General features: G+C 39.3%; 1 protein-coding gene across 1 annotated transcript in view; it reads right to left on the reverse strand.

Moving 5' to 3' along the window:
• LOC306847238 (NACHT, LRR and PYD domains-containing protein 3-like) overlaps positions 1 to 7,025 on the reverse strand; it is a 31,520-nt gene extending 24,495 nt beyond the window's left edge. Inside the window, exons 1-3 of the mRNA XM_079381076.1 lie at positions 6,853 to 7,025; positions 6,577 to 6,647; positions 6,211 to 6,324 (exon numbers count right to left, since the gene is read on the reverse strand). Of these exons, the coding sequence (XP_079237202.1) occupies positions 6,211 to 6,324; positions 6,577 to 6,626 (164 nt within the window). The 5' untranslated portion in view covers positions 6,627 to 6,647; positions 6,853 to 7,025. The remainder of the gene's footprint in view (positions 1 to 6,210; positions 6,325 to 6,576; positions 6,648 to 6,852) is intronic.
• Positions 7,026 to 26,379: the final 19,354 nt, after the last annotated feature.

The following is a 26,379-nucleotide window of genomic DNA, read 5'->3' on the forward strand; positions in this document are numbered from 1 at the left end:
AATAATGTGTCTTTGACCCTCATTATGTATGTTTTGATTATACTGTGTTGTAAATAAAATACAAATAATTTTAAAAACCCATTTTTTCAGTCTCCTCACTCTCTCTTACCTGCCTCAGTCACAGTCACACTGATGAGCCATTAGCAGCTTTAGGGGAGGGCCCTTTGATTCGGTTCTCAAAAGTCTTGTAAACAATTGTTCTGTATGTGTTGTTCTGTATGGTCTTATTTCAGTGACTTCAAAATTTTAGTTTTTCACTAACCACGCATAAACGTTGATTTCTCAAAAACACAATCATGTACATAAATGCTGCTAACATATTATTGTAGCCCAGTTTGTGCTGTTTACAGTGTTATTGACTTTAGCCATTTATATTTTTATAAGCAACTGAAAAAAGCACAAATGTCAGGGCATGTCGAAAGTTCTCCAGGCCCCCAAAACACCCTCAGGGCCCAGAGGGTTAAGCTGGGAGTTTTCTGTAAGCTACTATACCACCTGACCGGTGTAGATTCATTTAGACATTGATAGTGGTCCCATAGAAACACATAATTTCCGTGAACAGCTCCGAACATAACATCACGTCGTCATCTCAAGTTTACTGTAATTACGTGGTGGTGTGAATGCAGCATTAGGCATAAACAATACAGGAGAAGCACACTTTTGAAATATAACTCTCAAAATGGATCATTAGAAACATCCAACATCCATGTTTGTGATCCAACATTCATGTTTCTGATCCAACATATCCAGAACATGTAAATAAGGCATATATTTTGTGAATGTTTGCTGAACATTTGATTCTGAATGTGCTTGATTGCATGCTGCACGTCTAACATGGCTAAAGTTACACACTGTTGGAGAGACTCATTAAAGGAATAGTTCACCCAAAATGTATGATTTACTCACCCTCAAGCCATCCTAGGTGTGTATGACTTTCTTATTTCAGCCGAAAACAATCAGAGTTCTTTTAAAATTTATCCTGGCTCTTCCAAGCTTGATAATGGTAGTAAATGGAGACCATTATTCTGAAGCTGGAAAAAGTGCATATATCTGTCATACTGAAACTTTATAAAGCAAAACATCCAGCTTCTGGTGCGATCGCCTCTCACAATGCGTAACACCTATTGATCTGTATAATGATCAGTGGTAATGCCTCTCGCAGGTCACAAATAACAAGTCTGGTCTCTGTAAGAGACAATGGCAACTAGCCTCGTTTGCAAAGTGATAACAAGCACATTCAGAAAAGCAATTTGCAAACATCATAAAATATATTTACGTGTTCTGGATATGAAATTGGATCATGAACAGTTGGTGATCCATCTTTGATAATTAACTTCCATACATATCCTGTGTTTGACCCTTGTTTGCAAAGCAGTATGATGTAAAATTACTTGCACATACTGTTATTTGAATTTGACTGTTTTCTTCTGGGACACATTACCATCTTAAATAAAATTACACCACTGCATCTTTAGTGGCTCAGATGCTGGGAGTTTATGAAGACTCTTATATTTAATATCACAGCCATGAACAGATCAATTATAATATTTCTGTAGTTGAGACATTATATCACAAGCTCACGGATATTCGGTCCTGAGTGCTGCTGTCCTGCAGAGTTTAGCTCTGACCTAACTCATCAAAGTGGGTTCAAGCGCCAGCAGAAGGCAGTGTAATGAAATAGTCTTTAAGAGAAGCAGTCTATCAGCGGAAGTTAAAATCAGCTTGTAAGTGTATTTTCTTGTCTCATTAGTGTTTAGAGCAGTTGCCGTTGCTAGGAAACGCTTATTTTGTTTACTGTTGAGACTTTCTGAAATCGCTTGTCAGTGTCTGCACTTGCTTGTCCATTTATATATAATAAATAATAAATAATAAATATTTATATATAATAAATAGCTGATATAATACTGACTGGCGCCGAACATGGCCACTTCGGTTTGTTGCTTCTTGGTACTTTTTCTGTTTTTGTTTGTTTGTCCTGTCTTAAGCAACATTTTCCGATCAGCTTCATTAGAAACAAACTCTTGGACATAAGAAATAGCAAACCAGATAACCTTTTCATCATAGAGTCGTCGGGGAAAATGAGAGGCGGTGGATTATGTTTTTATATCAATGAAGGCTGTTGTACAGACATGACAGTTTTAAAGAAGATGTGCTGCCCAAACCTGGAAGCTCTCTTTATTAACTACAAGCCTTTTTATTCGCCGCATGAGTTTTCCTCTTTTATTCTGGTGAGTGTGTACATTCCTCCTGACCCGCGTGTGAGTGCAGCACTAGAACTGTTGGCCGACCAAATCACACACACAGAGCAGTGTTTCCCGGACTCTTTTATTATCATTCTCTGTGATTTTAATAAAGCTAATCTCACCCGCGAACTGCCTAAATACAGACAACACATCACATGCCCCACCAGGGACAGCAATATACTGGACCACTGCTACACTGTTTTAAAGGATGTGTATCACTCTGTCCCCCGTGCAGCACTGGGACTCTCTGATCACTGTTTGGTTCATCTTCTACCAGCCTACAGGCAGAAACTTAAATCTGCTAAGCCTGTAGAAAAAACTGTAAAGAGATGGACTGTTGAAGCAGAGCAGGATTTACAGGCCTGCTTCGAACTTACTGATTGGAGTGTTTTTGAGGCTGCAGCTACTGATCTGGATGAGCTCACCGACGCCGTGACGTCATACATTGTTTTCTGTGAGGACATGTGTGTACCCACCAGGACTTACTTAACATTTAACAACGACAAACCTTGGTTCACTACAAAACTCAAACAGCTTCGCCAGGCCAAAGAGGATGCTCACAGGAGAGGGAACAAAGCCTTGTACAAACAGTCCAAATACACACTGAATAGAGAGATAAGAGTGGCAAAGAAAAACTACTCTGAAAAGCTAAAAAACAGCTTTCAAGCAATGACTCTACATCAGTGTGGAAAGGCCTGAAAGCCATCACAGCTTTCAAGCAATGACTCTACATCAGTGTGGAAAGGCCTGAAAGCCATCACAGTTACAAGACCCCTCCCCCCAGCACCGAGGCCCCCCCCCCCCACTGTTCCTCAGCCTGTAATCAAGATCATGGGAAGAAGATGTAAGCAAAGTCTTCAGGAAACAGAAGATAAGGAAAGCCAAAGGCCCAGACGGTGTCTCTCCAGCCTGCCTCAAAGCCTGTGCTGTTCAGCTATCATCCATCTTCAAATTGATCTTCAACAGATCACTGGAGCTGTGTGAAGTCCCCTCCTGCTTCAAATGCTCCACCATCATCCCTGTACCCAAGAAACCAAAAATCACAGGACTTAATGAGACAGACCTGTTGCTTTAACGTCTGTGGTGATGAAGTCATTTGAGAGGCTTGTGTTGGCTCACCTGAAGGACTTTACTGGTCCCTTGCTGGACTCCCTGCAGTTTGCTTACTGAGCAAACAGGTCTGTGGATGATGCAGTCAACATGGGACTGCACTTCATCCTCCAACATCTGGACAAACCAGGGAATTATGCAAGGATTTACCTACATTTCACTGCTGGTTATACTCTGTATAATTGTGTATGTGACAAATAAAAATAAAAAACTCTTGAAGGATCCTGTTTGTGGACTTCAGCTCCGCCTTCAACACCATCATCTCGGACACCCTTCAGAATAAACTGACACAGCTCTCCGTCTCCACCTCCGTCTGTCAGTGGATCACCAGCTTCCTGACAGACAGGCAGCAGCTAGCGAGGCTGGGAAAACTCACATCCAACACCCGCACCATCAGCACTGGAGCTCCTCAGGGCTACGTTCTCTCCCCACTGCTCTTCTCCCTCTGCACGAACGACTGCACATCTAAAGACCCCTCTGTCAAACCTCTGAAGTTTGCAGATGACACTACAGTCATCGGCCTCATCCAGGACGGTGATGAGTCTGCTTACAGACAGGAGGTTGATCAGCTAACTGTCTGGTACAGTCACAACAACCTGGAGCTCAACATGCTCAAAACTGTAGAGATGATCGTGGACTTCAGGAGAAACCCCCCTGCTCTCCCCCCACTCACCATCATGAACAGCACTGTGACTGCAGTGGAGTCATTCAGGTTCCTGGGCGCCACCATCTCCCAGGACCTGAAGTGGGATACTCACATCGACTCCATCGTGAAAAAGGCTCAGCAGAGATTGTACTTTCTTCGTCAACTGAAAAAGTTCAACCTGCCACAGATGCACATGACACAGTTTTACTCTGCTGTTATTGAGTCGGTCCTGTGCTCTTCTATAACTGTATGGTTTGGGTCAGCCAACAAATCAGATATAAGAAGACTGCAGCGGACTGTTAGATCAGCAGAAAGGATCATTGGTGTCCACCTGCCCAGTCTTCAAGACTTGTACTACTCCAGAGTGAAGAAACGGGCAGGTAACATCATCACAGACCCTTCTCACCCTGGACACGACCTGTTTGTGCTTCTCCCCTCAGGCAGATGCTACAGATCTCTGTGCACTAGAACATCTAGGCATAAAAACAGTTTTTTCCCCCATGCCACCTCCAGCCTAAACAACTAACACAGGAATTATTACCTGTGTCCTGTAATTCATGCCTGTAATTAATTCCTCATCTCTAATTATTCACTCTCTCCCTAGTACTTTGTAAATATATATGCATATTTTTCTAAACAGCTGTATATATAGAGTAAATGAGGCACAAATCTGTACATAAATCTTCTGTTCCAGATTCTTGCACATTATTATTATTATTATTATTATTATTGTTAAGTCTTATTTAAATGTTTCTGTTCTCATGTCAGATATGTATGTATGTATGCATGTATGTACCAGAGCTTCTTAAAAACCACAGCAAATTCCTCGTTTGCGCACACTTGGCGAATAAAGCCGTCGTGTAAAGCCCTCCTTGTGTGAAGACCGAAGAGTGTAAAGACCATCGATTCTACCGTGCGACTCCACCGGACAGGGACACCGGCAAAGGATATAAGTATCGCTTTTGATTTTTCCTCTTTCCTACAACTTGTTTCACTTCTGTTTCAGTTTTTATAACCATTTCTTACTATGTGTAAGTAAGTTGTTGTTGTTGTTGTTTTAAAACGTGTGCTTGGCTCAGTGTTGATGTCTGTATAGGTTGTTTATTCAGTTTTAGTTTTATTTCATTTTAGTTATTTTAGTACTTCATACTATATGGAAATTAAATAATATATATATTGAATTAATTTTTATATGTATATGTACTGTATATGTGTGTGGCTGTACATACACATGTAGTTGTTTTTTGGTGTTTGGCTTAGTGTTATGTTAGAAGCATTATTATACTCATACCTTTTGTTGTTTTAATTGTTTTAATTGTTTTTTTTTGTTTTCATTTAAATGTTTAGTATTGAAATGTTGTTGTATGCTTTTGTCAATTTAATTTAATTTATTCATGTTCTTAAATGTGTGTATATAGTATTTACAGAGTTTTGACTTTTCGTTTTAGTTACTTTTTCTTGTTTGTAAGTTGCATTGGATAAAAGTGTCTGCTAAATGACTAAAAGTAAAAGTAAAGTAATCCTGAAGACATTCAGATGTGTCTGATCAGGGCTGGAGCTAAACTAGACAGGACAGCTCCAGGACCAGTGTTATCTATCCCTGCACCAGCTGCTCTAGTAACACTATACCAATGGAGGACCGCAGCTTGTCACTCAGGGCTGTGCCTACGTTAACAGGGCAGATCCCCACCAATCATGGGCAGGGCTGTCCCTACAATGATGTCAACGTAGGAAGTATTGGGTTTATGATTTATGGAGATTATAAAAAAAGAAGTGGGTAAATTTGTATCATTATAGACTGGCTGTTTACACACACTGTGAACACACATCTGTGTTCAAACACCTTATAAAAGTGAAGTTTGCATAATAGGTCCCCTTCAAAATCAGGATCATTACAATATTGCATATTTTAAAACTTCATATATACCTTAACGTATAATACTATGAACCTATTTTTACGGATGTTTCATTAAAAATGTGACCCTGGACCACAAAACCAGTCATAAGGGTCAAAAATTAAGTTTTGATATATTTACAGTAGGAAATTTACAAAATATCTTCATGGAACATGATCTTTACTTGATATCCGGATGATTTTACAATGTATTGTTGGCTATTGCTACAAATATACCTGTGCTACTTATGACTAGTTTTGTGGTCCAGGGTCACATATACATTCTATAAAACATATTTATTACAGAATTTGCATACCTGAGACTAGGTTGTATGTTTCCACACTTAAATTGTTTTGGCTCATCCATTGACTGGTCGCTCTTCATTGACACAGAGCTGGGCTCTGGTTTTGATCTTTCCTGCAGGACTGAACTGTAAGAAGTGTAATTCTTTTAATTACTGGATCTATTCTGTATGATAAAATCTCATTCATTTTTCATTAGAAGACTAGGAAAGACCATATGAACTGTTATTATTTATTTAATTGTAGTATTAAAATAACTGAAAAAATATAAACAAAAAATAGGCAAAACATTTGTCATCTGTATTTCCATACTATAAACTATTGTTTATTATTAATAATATTCATATATTTATATTAATAAACAGTGTTTTTGAAAGTACCTGCATCTTGGAGAAAACTCTTCATTTCTTAATCTTTGCGAACTGTCCATGATGGAGCTGTATGGGTTTTACTGAACGGAAATGACATTTAGACAGAAAACTAATCACATAATCAAATTAATCAAACATTATCATTTATTTGAATGGATCCTGTGACTGTTAACTCAAGCTCAGCCATACATTTACACAGGTGTTGTTAGACATCAGAAGAATCATCATCACAAATAACACGAGAAACAACAATGTTTCTTTTCAGTTTCTCTTCCTTTCACTCACCTTGATCAAACTTTCACACGATTAAGTTTCTCAAAATCCTCCAACTTTTCCATCGATACATGTAAATTCCTGCATAAACTTACATAATACTTTATTAAACACTTCGATAGTACATTTTACTTGTGTAACAAATCATATTCTGCATATTTAAAATGGTGGTAGGTGAACTCTGTGGTGTACTTTCACTTTCTCTTTTCCTGAGTTGAGAGTTTAGACAAAATGAAAGGCATTGACCATCCTCTTCACACAGAGCTCACGAAGAGGATCTTTTCCATGCCATAACCATACAAAGAGAAGTTCAACATCAGCACCAAATATACATCTAAAAACATGTCACTAAATTTGAACGGTGTAATAAAGAAACATTTTGCCTTTTCTGCAATGTGCAGAACAGCAGTGAAATAATTTCACACTGAAATGTGTCTCCCTCTGTTGGCTGGTTTTATGAAACTAATTTAACTTAACATTCTAATCCAGCCAAGTCCAGTCAAGTCAGTCAAGTATACACAGATATTTCACTCATATATATTTCGTCATGTGTCATGAGCTTTCTAAGGAGCAGAGGTGGACAATCCATGGGTCAGAACGTAAAAGTCCTGCCATATGTTTATTCCAGCCATGAACTCAGCAGCTGACTTCACCAGAGGAGGAACCAAGTCATTTATTTCAAGTCACAAGCAAGTCTCAAGTCAAATCCCAAGTCCTTAAAGAGTTAAAGTTAATGAGATAATTAAGTGACTAATTAAATGATGATTGTGCATTAGTGATGAACACCTGCTGTTATTGAGAATTACAGAGGATCAGATGCTGATGTTTTATTGGTTAAAATGATGCCACCATCATGGAGATCAGTGTTTGCTTTAGTTGAGCTCTTGATCTTTGACTCCTGTGTTAGTTCTCACTCTGTAGCAATGCATGTGGTGTTGTAAAGCAGGGAGATCAGTGCTGTGCAGTTATGCTTTTATAGCTGGTTTGATTACATCTAAAATAACTTTTTTTTATATGTTTAGGTTTTGAATAATCAACCCCATGCCCATGAAGCTACAGCATGTAAGGAAAGTGTTGCTCTAAAAGTTATAATGAATTATTTTTAAATCTACTGTATGTAGATATGTACTGTACCCCCATATGTACTGTATGTACTGTCCCCCCAACTGCTCCCCGGGCGCCGCAGCATAAATGGCTGCTCACTGCTCTGGGTGTGTGTTCACGGTGTGTGTGTGTTCACTGCTGTGTATGTGCACTTTGGATGGGATAAAGAGCACGAATTCCGAGTATGGGTCTCCATACTTGGCTGTATGTCACGTCACTGTCACTGTCACTGTAATGTATATAAATATTTGAACTCTTGTGCTATTTAGACACAGATAAACATCAAGAACCAGCATATGAATTCCAACAATGGTGACAACCAACAAAATTCTTCATGCTGCAATGCATGCTGGGTAACACCATAGTAAAAAGTCCCATCATGCTCTGCAGTATGAAAAATTATTGTCACCACTTTTGAGGATCATATGATAAGTGTTCATGTCTAAAAGCATTACCCTACCCCCTACCCAATATTTAGTTACTACAGTGGCATTTGTTTAATAGGACTTTTTTGCGGTTCAGTTATCGTTGTCAATAAAACAAAGAGAGACCACTTCATGGTGTTTATTCAAATGAGTTATAAGCAGAAAGTGTAAACTAATCTGCTACCTCAAGCTTTTGATTCATCAATGCGCAAATGCATAAATGTTTGCTGTGAAACAATATTGTAATTGCTCATAAGCAAGTTACTTTGAATTACTAAAAGGGTCAAGAGACCACCTAAAGCAAACACTGATCTCCATGATGGTGGCATCATTTTAACCAATAAAACATCAGCATCTGATCCTCTGTAATTCTCAATAACAGCAGGTGTTCATCACTAATGCACAATCATCATTTAATTAGTCACTTAATTATCTCATTAACTTTAACTCCTTGAGGACTTGGGATTTGACTTGAGACTCGCGTGTCACTTGAAAGGAATGACTTGGTTCCCCCTCTGGTGAAATCAGCTGCTGAGTTCATGGGTGGAATAAACACACGGCAGGACTTTTACTTTCTGACCCCTGGATTGTCCACCTCTGCTAAGGAGATTTTGTGTATTTTGTGTGTGTATTTGATGTACGATGCCAGTGTGGCCATATTTCCCCAATCTGGCGGGGAGTTGAACTGCTTTTCATGTCCAATTCTACAAGCTACCACGGCAAAAAAAAAAATCCAGAGGTGATAAATGAAAACTTTTACTTCCTGCTAAAACAACGAAGGTAAAAACTTTTAAAGTAACTGTTTACAGTACTCAATTGTACAACTCGTCTGGTGTCCTTCTTTGCATGAAAACACTATGATGTCACAGCTTTTGGCAGCTGAACAGTTCTAACTGTTACATATTGGTAATGTCTATGTCGGTATGTGTTGCATTTATGTTCACATTAAAATTTAGGAATGTCTTCATTAGTGTAAGTACTGAATGGAAAGTTGGAGACCAGCAAGATGGATACAGTCGGCTTCTCAGAGTTGTGTAGAAAGTGAAAGAGGCCCTTGGATTGCGGTATTCAATCGTTTTGACAGATAGCTAGGGTAATGAAGAAACTAGGGGTATTTTTGATCATGTAAGCTGTTTTAGTAATTTCAATATGAAATTTTGTTTTATGCATTACTAGAGATAAGTTTTTGACTCACTTTGTAACACTTTTTATAGTGTTGGAACAGCTTATGTGCCAGCAGTTTCTGAAAGTTCACTTAACAGTTACATGATTGTCACAGTTATGTTTGGTCACGGTTATGTGCTTAAACAATCACATTAGCGTAAAAACATAAAATATTCAGATATTGCCAGAATTATCTGTACTGTTAGCATATCAGAACATGAAATGACGTCAAATGATTTCCCTATGGTCATAAGTACTAGTGTTTCTTTATTCTGTATAAATTAGTTCAAGCCTGGATGCTCTTCAGAGTTCTCTGCAATTAAAAGGCTGTAGAATATGTCTTAACTCAGTAAACTCTGTCAGTTGATTGAACTGTAAATTTGACTGCAGAGGTCAGTTGCATGAAACTAGTTGAACAAAGTTTCAGTGTAAGTTTAGAGTTGACAAAACCGAACAAACCTAACCCAGTTTAGATCAGGATCAGCTGTTCCACAACGCTCTGTATAAACGTTCTCTGTCAACTCAGGTTTGATCCAGAGTGGGATGTATAAAAAAGTTTTCATGTAGGTTTATTTTATGTACTTTATGTAACATTTATTCATGATGAACTTAATTTGCATGCTATTTACATCGAGTGCAATAGCCTACAGTCCGGTAGCCTATGGTCAATATAATAATTTAATTATGTAATCATTTCTATAATAATTCATATAATAATTTCATAATTCTACATAATAAATTATTATGTAGAATCCATCTCTGATAATCCCGGGTTGCTATGGTCACGTAGGTTTGTTTACGCATTAAACTCGACAAAACTAAGGGAACCGAAGACGTCCCCTCCCGGGCACCGTAGAGTACTCCTTGCCAGGTACATCCTTTTTTATGTGTTTGAAGTTAAGGTCTGCAATGAAAGCAAATGGGGTATCCAAATGGGGGAATTCTAGCTCAGATGATCACCCATTGTTAAAGTGCATAAAAAACACTACTTATAGATAAAGGAGACTGTGCCCTGACAGTTACAATTACTTGAATACTCATATAAGTCCTTGAAGATAATAGCGGTGTGGGAGAGAGAACTCTCCTGGTTGGGTTATAGTCCTGACTGGAATACAGTTTGGTTAAATCTCTGCCTTACCTCCAAAAACCCCTCGTTCTTATTAATTTCAAAACTGTACACAAAATGTAGTGTACCCGATAAAAGCGATACTTGATGAAACTCTTAATTGCAGTCTGTGTAATAATAATTCTAAAGGTACTTTTTGCACATGTTTTGGGATTGTTAAGTCATATCCAATTTCTGGAAACGTAGTTCAAGTGCTAAAAAATATCACAAAGTTGCAATTTGATCTTGATCCTTGTTTTATGTTGTTAAATGATGATTCTTCTTATAAGTTTGCATTAGTTCAGAGAAGGTTGTTAAAGTCTGGCTTCACTGCAGCTAAATAAAAAAACAGAACAATTATACAGCAATGGTTTACACCTGACATGGATCTTAGAAGATTCTGGCTGCTTAGTGACAGAAGCTCCACAGTGCAACAGAAAGACAGCAACAGGACAAGACACAGATGATAAAAGAATAATATACAAAGACACAAATAGGCAATGTACTAAATAGCAAAAACACAATATATAATATAGACAATTATGTGTGTACAGGTCTGATATATGCAATTTGAAATGAAAAAAATAAGTATGTGTGGTGAATAAATAATGTATAATTGTGTTGTGTGTTCCACATTTAATGTCAAGTGTTCATGAGATGGATTGCTTGAGGGAAGAAACTTTTTCTGTGTCTGGTCATTCTGGTGCTCAGAGCGTCGACCAGATCATAACAGCTCAAAGAGGGAGTGTGCTGGATGTGAGGGGTCCATAGTGATTTTGCCAGCTCTTTTGCTCACTCTGGATAAGTACAGTTCTTGGAAACTGGGGAGGGTTGTACCAATGATTCGCTCAGCAGTCCGGACTACCCTCCGTAGTCTTCTGAGGTCAGATTTGGTAGCTGAGCTGAACCAGACAGTTATTGAAGTGCAGAGGACGGATTCAATGATGGCGGAGTAGAACTGTTTCAGCAGGTCCTGTGGCAGGTTGAACTTCCTCAGCTGGCTAAGGAAGTACAACCTCTGCTGGGCCTTTTTCACAATTGACTAAATGTGATTGTCCCACTTCAGGTCCTGAGAAATTGTAGTGCCCAGGAACCTGAATGACTCCACTGCAGTCACAGTGCTGTTCATAATGGTGAGTGGGGGGAGAGCAGGGGGGTTTCTCCTGAAGTCCACGATCATCTCCACAGTTTTGAGCTTGTTAAGCTCCAGGTTGTTAAGACTACACCAGACAACCAGCTCCTTAACTCCTGTCTGTAAGCAGACTCGTCTCCGTCCTGGATGAGGCCGATCAGTGTGGTGTCGTCTGCAAACTTCAGGAGCTTGACAGAGGGGTCTTTAGATGTGCAGTGGGGAGAGAACGCAGCCCTGAGGAGCTCCAGTGCTGATGGTTTGAGTGTTTGATGTGAATTTTCCCAGCCTCACTAGCTGCTGCCTGTCTCTCAGGAAGCTGGTGATCCACTGACAGACGGAGGTGGGGACGGAGAGCTGTGTCAGTTTATTCTGAAGGGTGTCCAGGATGATGAAGTTAAAAGCATAGCTGAAGTCTACAAACAGGATCCTCACACAAGTCCCTGGTCTGTCCAGATTCTGCAGGATGAAGTGCAGTTCCATGTTGACTGCATCATCCACAGACCTGTTTGCTCTGTAGGCAAACTGCAGGGGGTCCAGTAAGGGTCAAGTGGAGGCCTTCAGATAAGCCAAAACCAGTCTTTCAAATTATTTCATGGCCACAGACGTTAGAGCCACAGGTCTGTAGTCATTAAGTCCAGTAATTTTGGGTTTCTTTGGGACAGGGATGATGGTGGAGCGTTTGAAGCATGAGGGGACTTCGCACAGCTCCAGTCATCTGTTGAAGATCTGTGTGAAGATGGGGGCCAGCTGGTCAGCACAGGCTTTTAGGCAGGCTGGTGACACACCACCTGGGCCTGGTGCTTTTCTTCTTTTGTTCTTACTGAAGGCCTGGCACACGTCGTCTTCACTTATCTGCAGTGCAGGTGTGGGGGAGAGGGGGGTTGCTGGAGGTGTTAATGGTTTTGTGGAGAGGTGTTCAGTTCGGGTGTGGGTGTTTTTTCAAACCTGCAATAGAACTCATTCAGGTGATTTGAACTCATTCAGGAGTTCTGGGGGATGGTGTCTTGTAACTCGTGATATCTTTCAGACCTTTCCACACTGAAGCAGAATCACTGGAAGATAATTTGTTCCTTAGCTTGCCAGAATAATTCTTCTTTGCCACGCTGATCTCCTTTTCCAATGTGTATTTGGCCTGTTTATACTTTACATTTACATTTACATTTATGCATTTAGCAGACGCTTTTATCCAAAGTGACTTACATTGTATTCAAGTTACAGTTTTTACATTTTATCAGCTCTTGATAAAAAAACTTTATCCCCCTTTCTGTAAGCATCTTCTTTGGCCTGATGGAGCTGTCTGTGTTTTGCAGTGAACCATGGTTTGTAAAACCCGCTCTCTTTCATTAGTCCATCTTTTAACCGTTCTTAATACAGGTTTAGCAGATTTAATTTCTGCCTATAGGTCGGTATGAGATGAACCAAACAGTGATCAGAGAGTCCAAAAGCTGCTTGTGGGACAGAGTGATATGCGTCCTAACAGTAGGACGCATCCAATATATGTAACAGTGATCCAATATATTACTGTCTCTGGTGGGACATGTGATGTGCTGTCTGTAAATTGGCAGTTTGTGGGAGAGATTACCTTTATTAACCTGTTAACCTTTGCCAGAGCGACGGCGCACTGAACGCTCTTTGTTTGCAGGTGTCATTGTTTTCTAATAGAATAAATGAAACGGGACAAAGTTAATCTTGACAAACTATATATCATTCTGAAGGTCTAAGCCTCAAACATCGACGACAGATCGCTGTTTTTCGATGGAAAGCTTATAAGGAATGTATTTGCTACATTTGTGTAAGCAGTACACATCAAAACATGCAGAATAAAAAGCAGTACGTACCATTATCATTGTAATAACGAGCCACAAACGCGTACACTGCTGAAATCCCAGTTTAGTTAGAGAGGTAAGGGTCCACAGAACAACATAACAGCGAGTCCAACGAAACAATAACGTTGTAATAAGGATGATTATTCCTTTGTTTACATTTCATTTCTTCGGGAGAGTTAATGTTCGCGTCTGTTATGGAATAAATTACGCTCAAAAACAGCGTCTTGGTGGTAAAAAAACAACACGGTGTTGACTCTTATTTTGAAACGACCATGCTTCCACATGCACTCCTGCAACATATTAGTACAAAATAAAATCATACAGACCGTCGAAATCCATCGCTAAATCATTATCATCAGTCGCTTGGCATAACAATGCTCGTATTGATGGAGCTGCTCTGAAACAGCTCACGATTAAAGTATTGCGATTCGTGTTTTTCAGTCCCCAGTTTTAAGTCCTCTAAAACGAACCTTTAGGCTTCTGTATAGCCTCAGTGGATCAAACTAACGCACGTGGCCACATCTGCTAACACTGAACACATCTTGCTGCTCCATTAATGTGCGCCAAACACTGTTAGACAAGTATATTACGCGTGGAACGATAAATCATTGCAACATTTTCAGTAAAAACGAAGCGTTATGTCTCACTCACATGTCTCTACTGCCGCTCCGGACCGGAAAAGACCATCCAGCCTGCGCGTGTCCCTGACGTCATCCTTTCACCGGAAGAGCCGGCTACTGCGCATGCGCACATCAGCGTAAATCCATCACTCTACAATAATTCAGTTTTTGCAAACATTGAGTGGAAGTAAGTATTGTTAATAACACATAAGTTTTTTCATAAGTAATAAAGTAAAAGAGGTATCTTTTCAAATATTACAAAGAATTGAACCCGTTAAAGAATTATTTGAATATGTGGTGTTATTAAACAATCTTTTCTGTTTATATTCAGGATGTCTCTAACTTCATTTCTAGGATGTTTGGGACATTAATACAAATAGGAATATATCATGTCATATTCGTTTTTGTACGAGATACCATTGATTCTAAAAGTACAATTTCTTTTCTTACACAGCTAATTATTTTACTTGGAAAATATCATATTCATGTAAAGAAATGGTCTAAAGCTAAGCCAAATTGTGAACATTTTATTAAAGAAATTCAGCAATATGGTACTATTAGAAATATTTATGTCAGTTTAATTTAGTTAGTTAAATGTTGCTGTTTTTTTCCCCCTGGCACAGATCTTTTTTAGTAGATTTTTTTTTTCTTTTCTTTCCCTGTATACCCTTTTTCATATTTTTTTTCTAGTACTGTTGTGAGATGTATATGTTTGTATTAATATGTACATAATTGAATAATAAAAAATAAAAAAAAATTAAAAATGTGTTTTTGCATTATTGTAAGGAGGAGGTTTAGGGTTGTTTTAGGTGGACGTTAATAAAACACAATCTAATAGGTAGAGCATCTTATTTATTGTTAGTTTCCGGCTGTAGCTGTATCCATTTAGCCACAAGAGCCTTTAAGATTAGCGAATTACAGCCTTTTTGTTACAGCCATGATATTTCTTAACCCTAATTTAATTTCTATAAAGATACATTATTATGTTGGTTTCCTATTTATAACTATAACTTGTTTTCCTCATATTTATTTTATCTGAAATAACACTTCAGATATAATATATATTGTGCAATTTCTGATATTTAATCACAAATGTATTAATTGATGTTTTGTCAGCTGAAACTTGATTCTTAAGATCTTATTAAAGCTCAGACTTCTTTACCTGTTTTGGAATAATAAATTCAGTGATTGACAGACAGATGCTAATAAATAAATAAAATACAGTTCCTAATTGTGACCCAGTAAATGATAAATGTGCTGTGGTTAAAACCCATGGACCAGGTATGATGAACAAAGACCAGGAGTCAGACTGCGATTAATTAAAGAAATGTACTGAAATAGTTTGCAGTTTCATCAGCAGAAGTCAGCTTTAACACTCACGATGGAGTTCGTAGGCGACCTGCTTTTTATTATTATTATTATTTAGTCATTTAGCAGACCAAACACCAGCAATTATACCCTGACAGATGTTGCTAATTGTGTCAATGCATAAGTCATCAAAATTCTGATTGGTTCTAAAACCTAGATAAACTTAGACAATTTCCACATATGGACACAAGCTTGAAGCATATCTTCTGATGAGTATTTTAGTGATCAGAGGTCCGACGCTATACGTCTCTCCAAAGACATATCAAGTCAAGTCAAGTTGAGCTTTATTGTCATTCCGCTACATGTGGGGACATACAGTGGAACGAAATGTCGTGCCTCGCAGGACCACGATGCTACATAAATACAGACATACAACAATGAAGTAAGAAAACAATATAAACCTATACACAACTAACCTACTGACATATTTTAAGTATTTTAAGTATTATGTTTCAGGAGGTAGGGGTTTGCATGGGGTTTCAGAGGGGGGCGGGGTGGTTTGAGTTCAGGGCTCTCACAGCCTGGGGGAAAAAGCTGTTGAGCAGTCTGGCGGAGCGGGCTCTGATGTTCCGTTACCATCTTCCTGATGGTAGGAGCTGGAAGAGACTGTGGGAGGGATGGGTGGGGTCCAGGAAATTTTCCAGGATGGAGGGGAGAGGGGCACCGATGATCTTTGCAGCTGTGTTCACTGTCCGCTGGAGGGTCTTGCGGTCAGCAGCACTGCAGTTCCCGTACCAGACAGTGATGCAGCTGGTCAGCACACTCTCAATGGTGCCTCTGTAGAATGTGGTGAGGATGGGTGGAGGGAGACTTGTCTTTTCAGCTGGCGGAGAAAGTGTAGGCGCTGTTGTGCCTTTTTGGAGAGTGACATGGTGTTGGTGGTCCAGGTGAGTTCCTCTGTGATGTGCACCCCCAGGAATTTAGTGCTGTTGACTCTCTCCACAGTCGAGCTGTCGATGGTCAGTGGGGGATGGTCAACGGAGTTTCTCCTGAAATCCATCACAACCTCTTTTGTCTTCTCCATATTGAGGGACAGATTGTTAGTGCCACACCATTCAGCCAGCTGTGCCACTTCCTCTCTGTAGTGAGTTTCATCGTTGTTGCTGATGAGACCTACCACTGTTGTGTCATCAGCAAACTTGATGATGTGGTTGGAGCTGAACTTGGCAGTGCAGTCGTGGGTCAGCAGTGTGAAGAGCAGCGGGCTGAGCACATAGCCTTGTGGGGCACCTGTGCTCAGTGTGGTAGTGCTCGAGGTGTTGTGGCCGACACGGACTGACTGAGGTCTTCCGGTTAGAAAGTCCAGGATCCAATTACAAAGGGAATTGTTAAGGCCCAGCAGGTTTAGTTTATTTATGAGCTGTTGTGGGATTATTGTGTTGAATGCCGAGCTGAAGTCAATACACAGCATTCTAACATAGGAGTCTTTATTTTCTAGGTGGGTAAGAGCCAGGTGGAGGGTGGAGGAAATTGCATAATCCGTAGAGCGGTTTGGACGGTATGCAAACTGGAGCGGGTCGAGTGTGTTGGGGAGGTTGGTTTTGATGTTGTGCATGACTAGCCTCTCAAAGCACTTCATCATGATTGGAGTCAGTGCTATGGGACAGTAGTTATTTAGACAGGACACAGGTTATTTCTTTGGTACCGGTATGATTGTTGTGGATTTGAGACATGTGGGGACGACTGCCTGGCTCAGCGAGGTGTTGAAGATATCTGTAAGTACATCTGTCAGCTGTGCAACGCAGTCTCTCAGAACAAGGCCAGGTATGTTGTCAGGACCCGCAGCCTTGCGTGGGTTAATCCTAGATAGGGTCTTCCTTACGTCGGCTGGAGACAGACAGAGCGCCCGGAGGTGTGGGCAGTTTTTGTGCAGGTGTGTCATTCTGCATTTCAAACCGTGAATAAAAGTGGTTGAGTGCATCGGGGAGGGATGTGTCCTCATCACAGGCCTGTGGCGGCGGCTTGTAGTCAGTGATGGTCTGAATGGCTTGCCACAGGCTCCGTGTGTCTCTGCTGTCTGTGAAGTGATTGTTGATTTTTTGAGCATATGACCGTTTTGCATTTTTGATGCCACAGGACAGACTGGCTCTTGCTGTTTTGAGGGCTGCTTTATCTCCTGATCTGAATGCTTCATCTCTGGTCTTTAACAGCCCACGAACCTCTGCTGTCATCCATGGCTTCTGTTGTAGATGGCTGCCTCTTTAAACATGTTCCAGTCTGTGCACTGAAAGCAGTCCTGTAGTGCTGAGGTGGCATTGTCTGAGAAGTGAGTTTGAGAAGTGGTCTATATGCTGGGATTAGCATAACAGTGATGTGGTCTGAGTACCCGAGGTGGGGGCGGGGTACAGCCTTGTAAGCATTCTTTACTGTTGTGTAAACAAAGTCCAGTGTGTTGTTTCCCCTTGTTGCAAAGTTCACATGTTAGTAGAACTTAGGCAAAACTGTCTTTAAGTTTGCGTGGTTGAAGTCACCGGCTATGATGAAAAAGCCCTCGGGGTTATTTGTTTGTTGTTCACTGATGGCGCTATACAGTTCATCAAGCGCGTCCTTAGCGTTTGCACACGGGGGGATGTAAACCGTGACGATAACAATGGCCGTGAACCCCCGCGGTAGATAGAACGGTCGACATTTCACAAACATAAACTCCACCAGCGGTGAACAGTGTTTTGATAATACCCCAGCATTGTTACACCAGTCTTTGTTGATATAAACACACAAGCCACCTCCGCGGGTCTTACCAGACAGTGATGAATCTCTATCCGCTCGGAAGCTGGTTAGCCCGTGCAGCTGAATGGCGGATGTTGTCGTTTAGCCATGTTTCGGTGAAAACAAACACACAACAATCCCTTGCCTCATGCTGTGTAGACCGACTGAGTTGAACTAAGTCCAGTTTGTTTTCCAGAAAGCGAACCTTTGAGAGCATGAGTGTTGGAAGAGCTGGTCTTGCGGGGTTAGCTCTTAGCCTAGCTTGTATACCTCCGCGCTTCCGTCCTCTCTCACATCGCTTGCGACGCTGCCTTGTGTGGGTAGCGTCAGTAGGCGAAGCCGCGGTCTCGAGGTCTGGCTTTAGCAGTAAACAAAGGCCTCGTAGCTTCTCAGTAGCCGCCGGCGAGAGTTGGTGTTTGTATGCGTTGCCGATATCCAAAAGACTTTGGCGATCATAGATGAGTTTTGGGGTGATTTCCGTATGAGTTAGCGGTAAACTGACACTATTTGGAGACGAACAGACAACATTAAAAGAGAATAATCAAAATCCACCTAATTGAGATGCTATGTGGAATGATGGGAAAGAAAAAGCGGCCAGTTTAAAAGGTATTCTGGTCAAAGTTACAGAGCATAAGTTATTACAAACACTGTGCAGATGCACCTGAAAGTGTATGCACCGTGCGTCGCCAGGTGCAGTTTTAACGCTCGCCGTTTCCTAAACGTCTTTGCGCACTGTGGATCTTTACACTGAGAAAAACAGACTCAGTGTTGATTACAAACATAAAGCGTATTTAAGCGAACAGCAAAATGTGGCCAGTAATTGTGTGGTGGGAAAGTAAGAGTCCGACCTTGAAACATTTGCGTTTCTCACTGTGAGCGTAGCACACGTGCCTCTTAAGTCTATCAGCGGTGAAGAAGCTTTTGCCACATGTAGCGGCACCGCACCTGCTCAACGAGAAGCACAAACTTTCTCAGATGTACAAAAAGGAGGAAAAATGGTTTTTCACAGATGTAGAACACCTTTTAAACTGGCCGCTTTTTCTTTCCCACCATTCCACATAGCATCTCAATTAGCCTAATACGATCCCATAACTAAACATTTTTAAACTGGCCGTTTTTAATAATGTATTACTTCAAGTTTTCACCCCGCTGTGTATTAAAGCATGTCGACTCAGGTGCGATTTACAGGTGAAACTGCGTCCACATCCTGCTACAACACACTTGTGAGGACGCTGAAGAAAACAGGGGTGGGGGGGTGGAGTCTGATCAAACGCAGAAAAGAGAATTAACAGAATGATAAAAGCGGTCTTTTATTCCAATAAAAAATAAATAATAATAATAATAAAGAATACAACTCACCGCACCGGTATGCACGGCCTCGTACTCCAGCAGATGCCACTGTCGAGTGAATGTCGTGCCACATTCAGTGTAAGCGCAATTAAACAGCTGCAGTCGCAGCACAGCGTCCTCTTTCTTAACCACCAATGCGTTCATCATCTTCAAAATGCGGATTGCAGTTTCAATGTGATTATTATTACTTATTACTTTGCTTCGTTCAGTTCACATTAATAAATAGGAGGTCTTCTAGGCTTGGTGAGCTATATACACTCCGGCCACCTGCAGATGGTTGCGCTAATGATGTTTGGTAATAAGATAAAGATTTTTTCAATGTAATGAGAACACAGCTGTATTAAGAACAATTGGGTCTGAATAAAGATTGCATTAAATGAAAGGTCAATGTGCATTTTATCCAGTGCTTAATAGGGAAAAAAACTACTTTATATAGCCTACAGTTGTACTCAAAATTATTCATACCATTGATAAATATGATCAAAGAAGACTGTGAAAATAAATCTGTATCATTAATTATTTTGATCTTTTATTTAAAAAATAAATAAATACAAAATACAAAAGCAGAAATTTTCACTGGGGAATTTAAAAAAGGGGGGCAATCTCATTATGAAATAAATGTTTTTCTCTAATACACATTGGCCACAATTATCATAACCTTTTATTCAATACTTTTTGCAACTACCTGTTGCAGAGATAACAGCTCTGAATCTTCACCTATAATGCCTGACGAGTTTGGAGAACATTTGATAAGAGATCAGAGACCAGTCCTTCATCCAGAATCACTCCAGACCCTTCAGATTTCCAGATAATGGTGGTGGATGAGGAGATACCCCCTGACAATGAAGAGCACTTTAGAAGCCAGTGTGAATTTCCAGTAGTGTCTAGCAAATAAATATGCTGGAGTTTGTTTTTGGTTAAGAGCATTTTCTTTTCTAGAATTTTTTAAAACACTCCCAAACAACATATGATGTAGGTGCTGTTTGATATATATATCAAGTATATATATATATATATATATATATATACAGGTGCATCTCAATAAATTAGAATGTCATGGAAAAGTTCATTTATTTCAGTAATTCAACTCAAATTGTGAAACTCGTGTATTAAATAAATTCAATGCACTCAGACTGAAGTAGTTTAAGTCTTTAGTTCTTTTAATTGTGATGATTTAGGCTCACATTTAACAAAAACCTCAACAAATTAGAATACTTCATAAGACCAATAAAATAAAATAAAACATTTTTAGTGAATTGTTGGTCTTCTGGAAGGTATGTTCATTTACTGTATATGTACTCAATACTTGGTAGGGGCTCCTTTTACTTTAATTACTGCCTCAATTCGGCATGGCATGGAGTTGATCAGTTTGTGACACTGCTCAGGTGTAATGGAAGCCCAGGTTGCTTTGATAGCGGCCTTCAGGTCACCTGCATTGTTGGGTCTGGTGTCTCTCATCTTCCTCTTGACAATACCTCATAGATTCTCTATGGGGTTCAGGTCAGGCGAGTTTGCCGGCCAATCAAGCACATTAACACCATGGTCACTGAACCAGCTTTTGGTACTTTTGGCAGTGTGGGCAGGTGCCAAGTCCTGCTGGAAAATGAAATCAGCATCTCCATAAAGCTTGTCAGCAGAAGGAAGCATGACGTGCTCTAAAATTTCCTGGTAGATGGCTACATTGACTGTGGCCTTCATAAAACACAGTGGACCAACACCAGCAGATGACATGGCAGCCCAAATCATCACTGACTGTGGAAACTTCACACTGGACTTCAAGCAACATGGATTCAGTGCCTCTCCACTCTTCCTCCAGACTCTGGGACCTTGATTTCCAAATGAAATGCAAAATTTACTTTCATCTGAAAAGAGGACTTTGGACCACTGAGTAACAGTTCAGATCTTTTTCTCCACAGACCAGGTAAGATGCTTCTGACATTGTCTCTTCTGAAGTGGCTTGGTAGCCCTTTTGAAGACGTCTGAGCGTGGAGACTCTTGATGCACTGACTCCAGCTTCAGTCCACTCCTTGTGAAACTCTCACAAGTGTTTGAATCAGTGTTAATTTTGGCAGGCATTTTTGATTTAGTCTTAGTCTTTATCTTGAGACGAAAATGCTTAATATTTTAGTCATTTGAGTCTTTCATAGTTTTAGTCTAGTTTTAGTCGACGAAAAGTCATTGCATTTTTGTCAACTTTTAGTCATTACTTTTAGTCAAACTGCAGTTACCAACATTTATTTTGGAAGCTATTTTATATGTAGTATTCAAACAAAAATAGTCATCAATACTTCTCTCTTTAGACCAATTCAATTAAGCTTAGTTATGAGAAATTTGAATCAAGGATTGAATTTGGAAAAACTGGAATAAATTTTCATTTTTTGGTAGAGATATAAATTAAACTCATTTTTCAGATACAGTAGGTTTACTTAAGTATACATTTATTTAACATCTTTTGTTGGTTAACATTTATGACACAGATAATTAGGAATGCTGTCCATTTAAGACGGAAGGTATGCATGTAATAGCCTACTGACATACATTCAGTTTTCACCCACCTGTTTAAGCTCACTTAAACCATAACGGACTGTATTTCCGTGAGATACTCTACACGAGAGACATGTGGACTGCTGTGTGTGTATTTGAGCGCTGAGAACTGATCGCGCGCTGTATGAGAACTGAAGAAGTGGAGCGTGTGCGAGAGAGAGCACTTCTATCAGCGCGCTTCCGCCTATCGCACCTTCACTGACTTTAAGTTAATCGACAATGAATTGTGACTCCCGGGAAAAACGGGACGTCTGGTCACCCACTCCCTAACCCTTCGGTTGCTGAGGCCATTGTTTCAGATCGCTAGTTCGCGTTTTGGTAGGCTATCCGTCCACTGCGGCTGCCATGCAAACGCACCTTATCCAATGACAGAGATGCACATTTTGAAAGACAAGACAGATAACTTAACCTATAGGATGTATTTTAAATGTCCGGTAGTCCTCAAATAACATTTTAGTCCCGTCTCGTCTTGTTAATGAAGACGCGCATAAATTTCGTCATAGTTTTTATCATCAGATGTTAGTTTTAGCTCGTCAACGTCTCGGCTTAGTCACAGAAAAAAGGTTCGTTGACGAATATTTTTCGTCGTCGTCTTCATCGACGAAATTAACACTGGTTTGAATCAGCTTTGCCTGACCGTATTTTCAAGCTTGCGGTCATCCCTGTTGCTTGTGCACCTTTTCCTACCCAAATTCTTCCTTCCAGTCAACTTTGCATTTAATATGCTTTGATACAGCACTCTGTAAACAGCCACAGCTTTCAGTAATGACCCTCTGTGACTTACCCTCTTTGTGGAGGGCGTCAATGTTCATCTTCTGGATCATTGCCAAGTCAGCAGTCTTCTCCATTATTGTGCTTTCAAAGAACAAGCGATACCCAGAATTTATACTGTAGGGATGGTCATTAATTGAAACTCAAATGTAAATATTCTAATATTTTGGGATACTGATTTTTGACTTTCATGAGCTGTAAGCTCTAATCATCAAAATTAAAACAAAAAAAACTTTGAAATGTTTTACTTTACATGCAATGAATCTAAAATATATGAAAGTTTCACTTTTTGAAATAACTTACAAGAAAAAATGAACTTTTTCACAACATTCTAATTTATTGAGATGCACCTGTATATCAAGCTGCAGTTTTCCAGCTGTGATCCTTGGAGAGTCTTTGGCCTCTCAGACTAACCTCCTCATCTTGCTTTGAGACAACATAGAACCACGTCCTCTTCCAGGTAGATTTGTAACATTTTCTGTTGATTGGAAAATCTTAATTATTGCCCTGATGGTAGAAATGGGATTTTTTTCTTACAGCCACTTTCTAATTTGTGAAGTTCAACAATCTTTTGCTACACATCAGAAATACATTCTTTGATTTTAATCAATTGATCAATTAATGATCATTGTGTAATTAAGGAATTTGGTCTTTGTGGTCCCTCATATTTATATTCCTTTGAAACAGAAAGCCATGGCTGGCTTCATGTAGTCACCCTGGTGTGATAAAAAATGCAAATATGAATGGGAGTATACTTCAGAGATATTTTAATCATAAGATTTTATAGGGGTACCAATAATTGTGGCCTTTGTGTACTAGAGAAAAATATATATTTCATAATGTGATTTCAAAATGTGATTTCCCTCTTTCGCTTTAAATTTTTTATTTATTATTATTACATCAATTACATCACTGTGTACACTGTGTACATCAATTAAAGGTTAGATTTATTTTTTTATTTTTTTTAAATGAAAGATTATGCACACCCTGGATCATGTGCTTACTACACACATTTTATCTGGCGTAAAGTGATTAAGTAAACAGAATTCTTTAATTTTGCAAATGTAGGTTAAACACACCACTCCCAAGAATGGAGTTGACCGCAGAAATTACATTAAATTATTATCCAGACGTATAGAAAATAAATGCTGCTTTTGGAGAACTATGAAGCCCATTTTCACCAAATAATAATAAAAAAAGTAATTACCTGTTTTAGTTTTTAAACAAGCTTCTATACTTTTCCCAAGATACTGCATTTTAATGTCACAATTTAATGTTTAAGAACAGCAAAAACCACTCGTTCATGAAGGTTTGCATTGCACAACATCAGAAAGATCAGGCCCTTCCTAACGGAGCATGCTGCTCAACTTCTTGTTCAGGCCCTTGTCATTTATAGGCTGGACTACTGCAGCACTCTTCTGGCTGGACTTCCATCATGCATAATCAAACCAAAATACAAATGATTCAGAATGCAGCGGCGCATCTGGTCTTCAACGAGCCCAAAGGGCCCATGTCACACCTCTCTTTACCTCCCTGCACTGGCTAGAAGTTGTAGCTCACATCAATATCAAAACATTGATGCTTGCATATAGAACAGCCACAAGCTCCACTAACTCTTAAGAATCTACATCCCCGCTAGAAGCCTGAGATCTACAAGTGAAATAAACATGAATGAACATCTAATACCTCGTGCAATCTCTCAATCAGTGTTTCAACTGCAGAAAGACATCAAAACAAAATGTCACATAGCATTTCATTTACCCATCATCAGTGTTCAGCTCATTACTCTCTAATGAGTGTAGAGTGTAGAGCATTTCACAAAATATTAGAATGTATACAAATTATATTTTACTTGACCTGTCTTAATTATTTAATGTATGTTAAAATAAATTTGTTATGAAACACATTTTAACAGCCACTGTGTAAATGAATATATTTCAACAACAAATATAAATTTTATAATAATTTAAATTATAATTTTATAATTTAAAGTTAAACTGCATGTGCAATATGTGCAATTTACATGTTTGCATAAGTTGAGTGTTGATTAATATATTTAAAAATAAATAGTAATTAAATGTAAGTTTAGGCTCTGTTGTTTACTGTAACTTCATAGTAATGCAAAATGGCTCCCTAAAGTTTAGAGCATAGGTAGAGGTAGACTTTTATCCTTAAGAAAATGTTAATTATATGTGAATTTATTTAAAGAAAGAGCAATTCGTTCAGTAAACCACTGTTTAATAAAAAGCAATTAAATATAATAAAATATATAAATATAACCATTGTTGACTTTCATATGCTGATTCTTGATGATTTAGCAATTTAATGAGATTTTTTTTTTTTTTTTGTTAATTCATAGAAGTATGACAGCCATATCACACATATCTCATAAAAAAACATATGCACTTGTGAACAATTATTTAAATAATCTCACAGTGATTACAATCACCGTCACCTGATCCCTATGTATCTTAGTTTTCATTGTCTCAACAAATGTATTGTTACAAGTAACAATGAAAACATAACATCAAAATACAATGAGTCAAGAGCCAACATTAATTGCGGGTGCAAAAGTGATATTAATTCAATGCCATTAACACTGACAAATCAACTATTTCAAACATTGATTCAATGGTTGCTTGCTATTACTGATTTGTTTCAACACAATAGTTCAGAGTATTTGCTGTGTGTATATTACTACTGCAAGTTTCCAGAGATTGCAAAGCTGAAAGACACCACGAGCAGAAGTGTGATCACGGCATTGATATCACTGTATGCAAGACATGGCATACCTGATGTGGTAGTATCAGATAATGGTCCACAATATGCCAGTCAAGAATTCAAGTCTTTTGCAGAAAACTGGGAGTTCGAGCACAAAATGTCTAGTCCGGGATATGCTCAGTCAAACAGACAAGCACAAAGAACTGTTCAAACCATCAAGAGAATGCTTAAGAAGTCTCAAAGTGAGACTGGAGATCCATTTATTGCGTCGCAGTACTCCACTAGATGGCATCAAAATGTTCTTGGCACAACTTCTAAATGGGAAGAAGGTTGAAAACCAAACTGCCAATATCTACTAAGTTGCTGACTTCCAAGTGGATGTGGAAGAATTCAAGAAAAACTACAACAGAGACAGTCAAAGCAAAAATTTGAGAGTACAGCAAGGACAAATCTGGAATCCTGCAACGGTCCTGAAGAAACGTGATTCACCAATATCATACATTTTCGCAACCTCGGAAGAAACAGAAAGCATCTGTTAAAAACAAGAGAGCAAAATTTTCCATCAACAAGTGATGAAGATGACTTCGACACTGAGCCTGACACAAGTGCAGCACTACAGAGAGAAATGAGTCCAGACTTACCTTCTGTGATGAAGCAAGCAAGAAGAATGGTCTGACAAACAGAGCAAACCAAACATCATCAC

This window comes from Barbus barbus, assembly GCF_936440315.1.
Source record: "Barbus barbus genome assembly, chromosome: 27".
NCBI classification, from domain to species: Eukaryota; Metazoa; Chordata; class Actinopteri; order Cypriniformes; family Cyprinidae; genus Barbus; species Barbus barbus.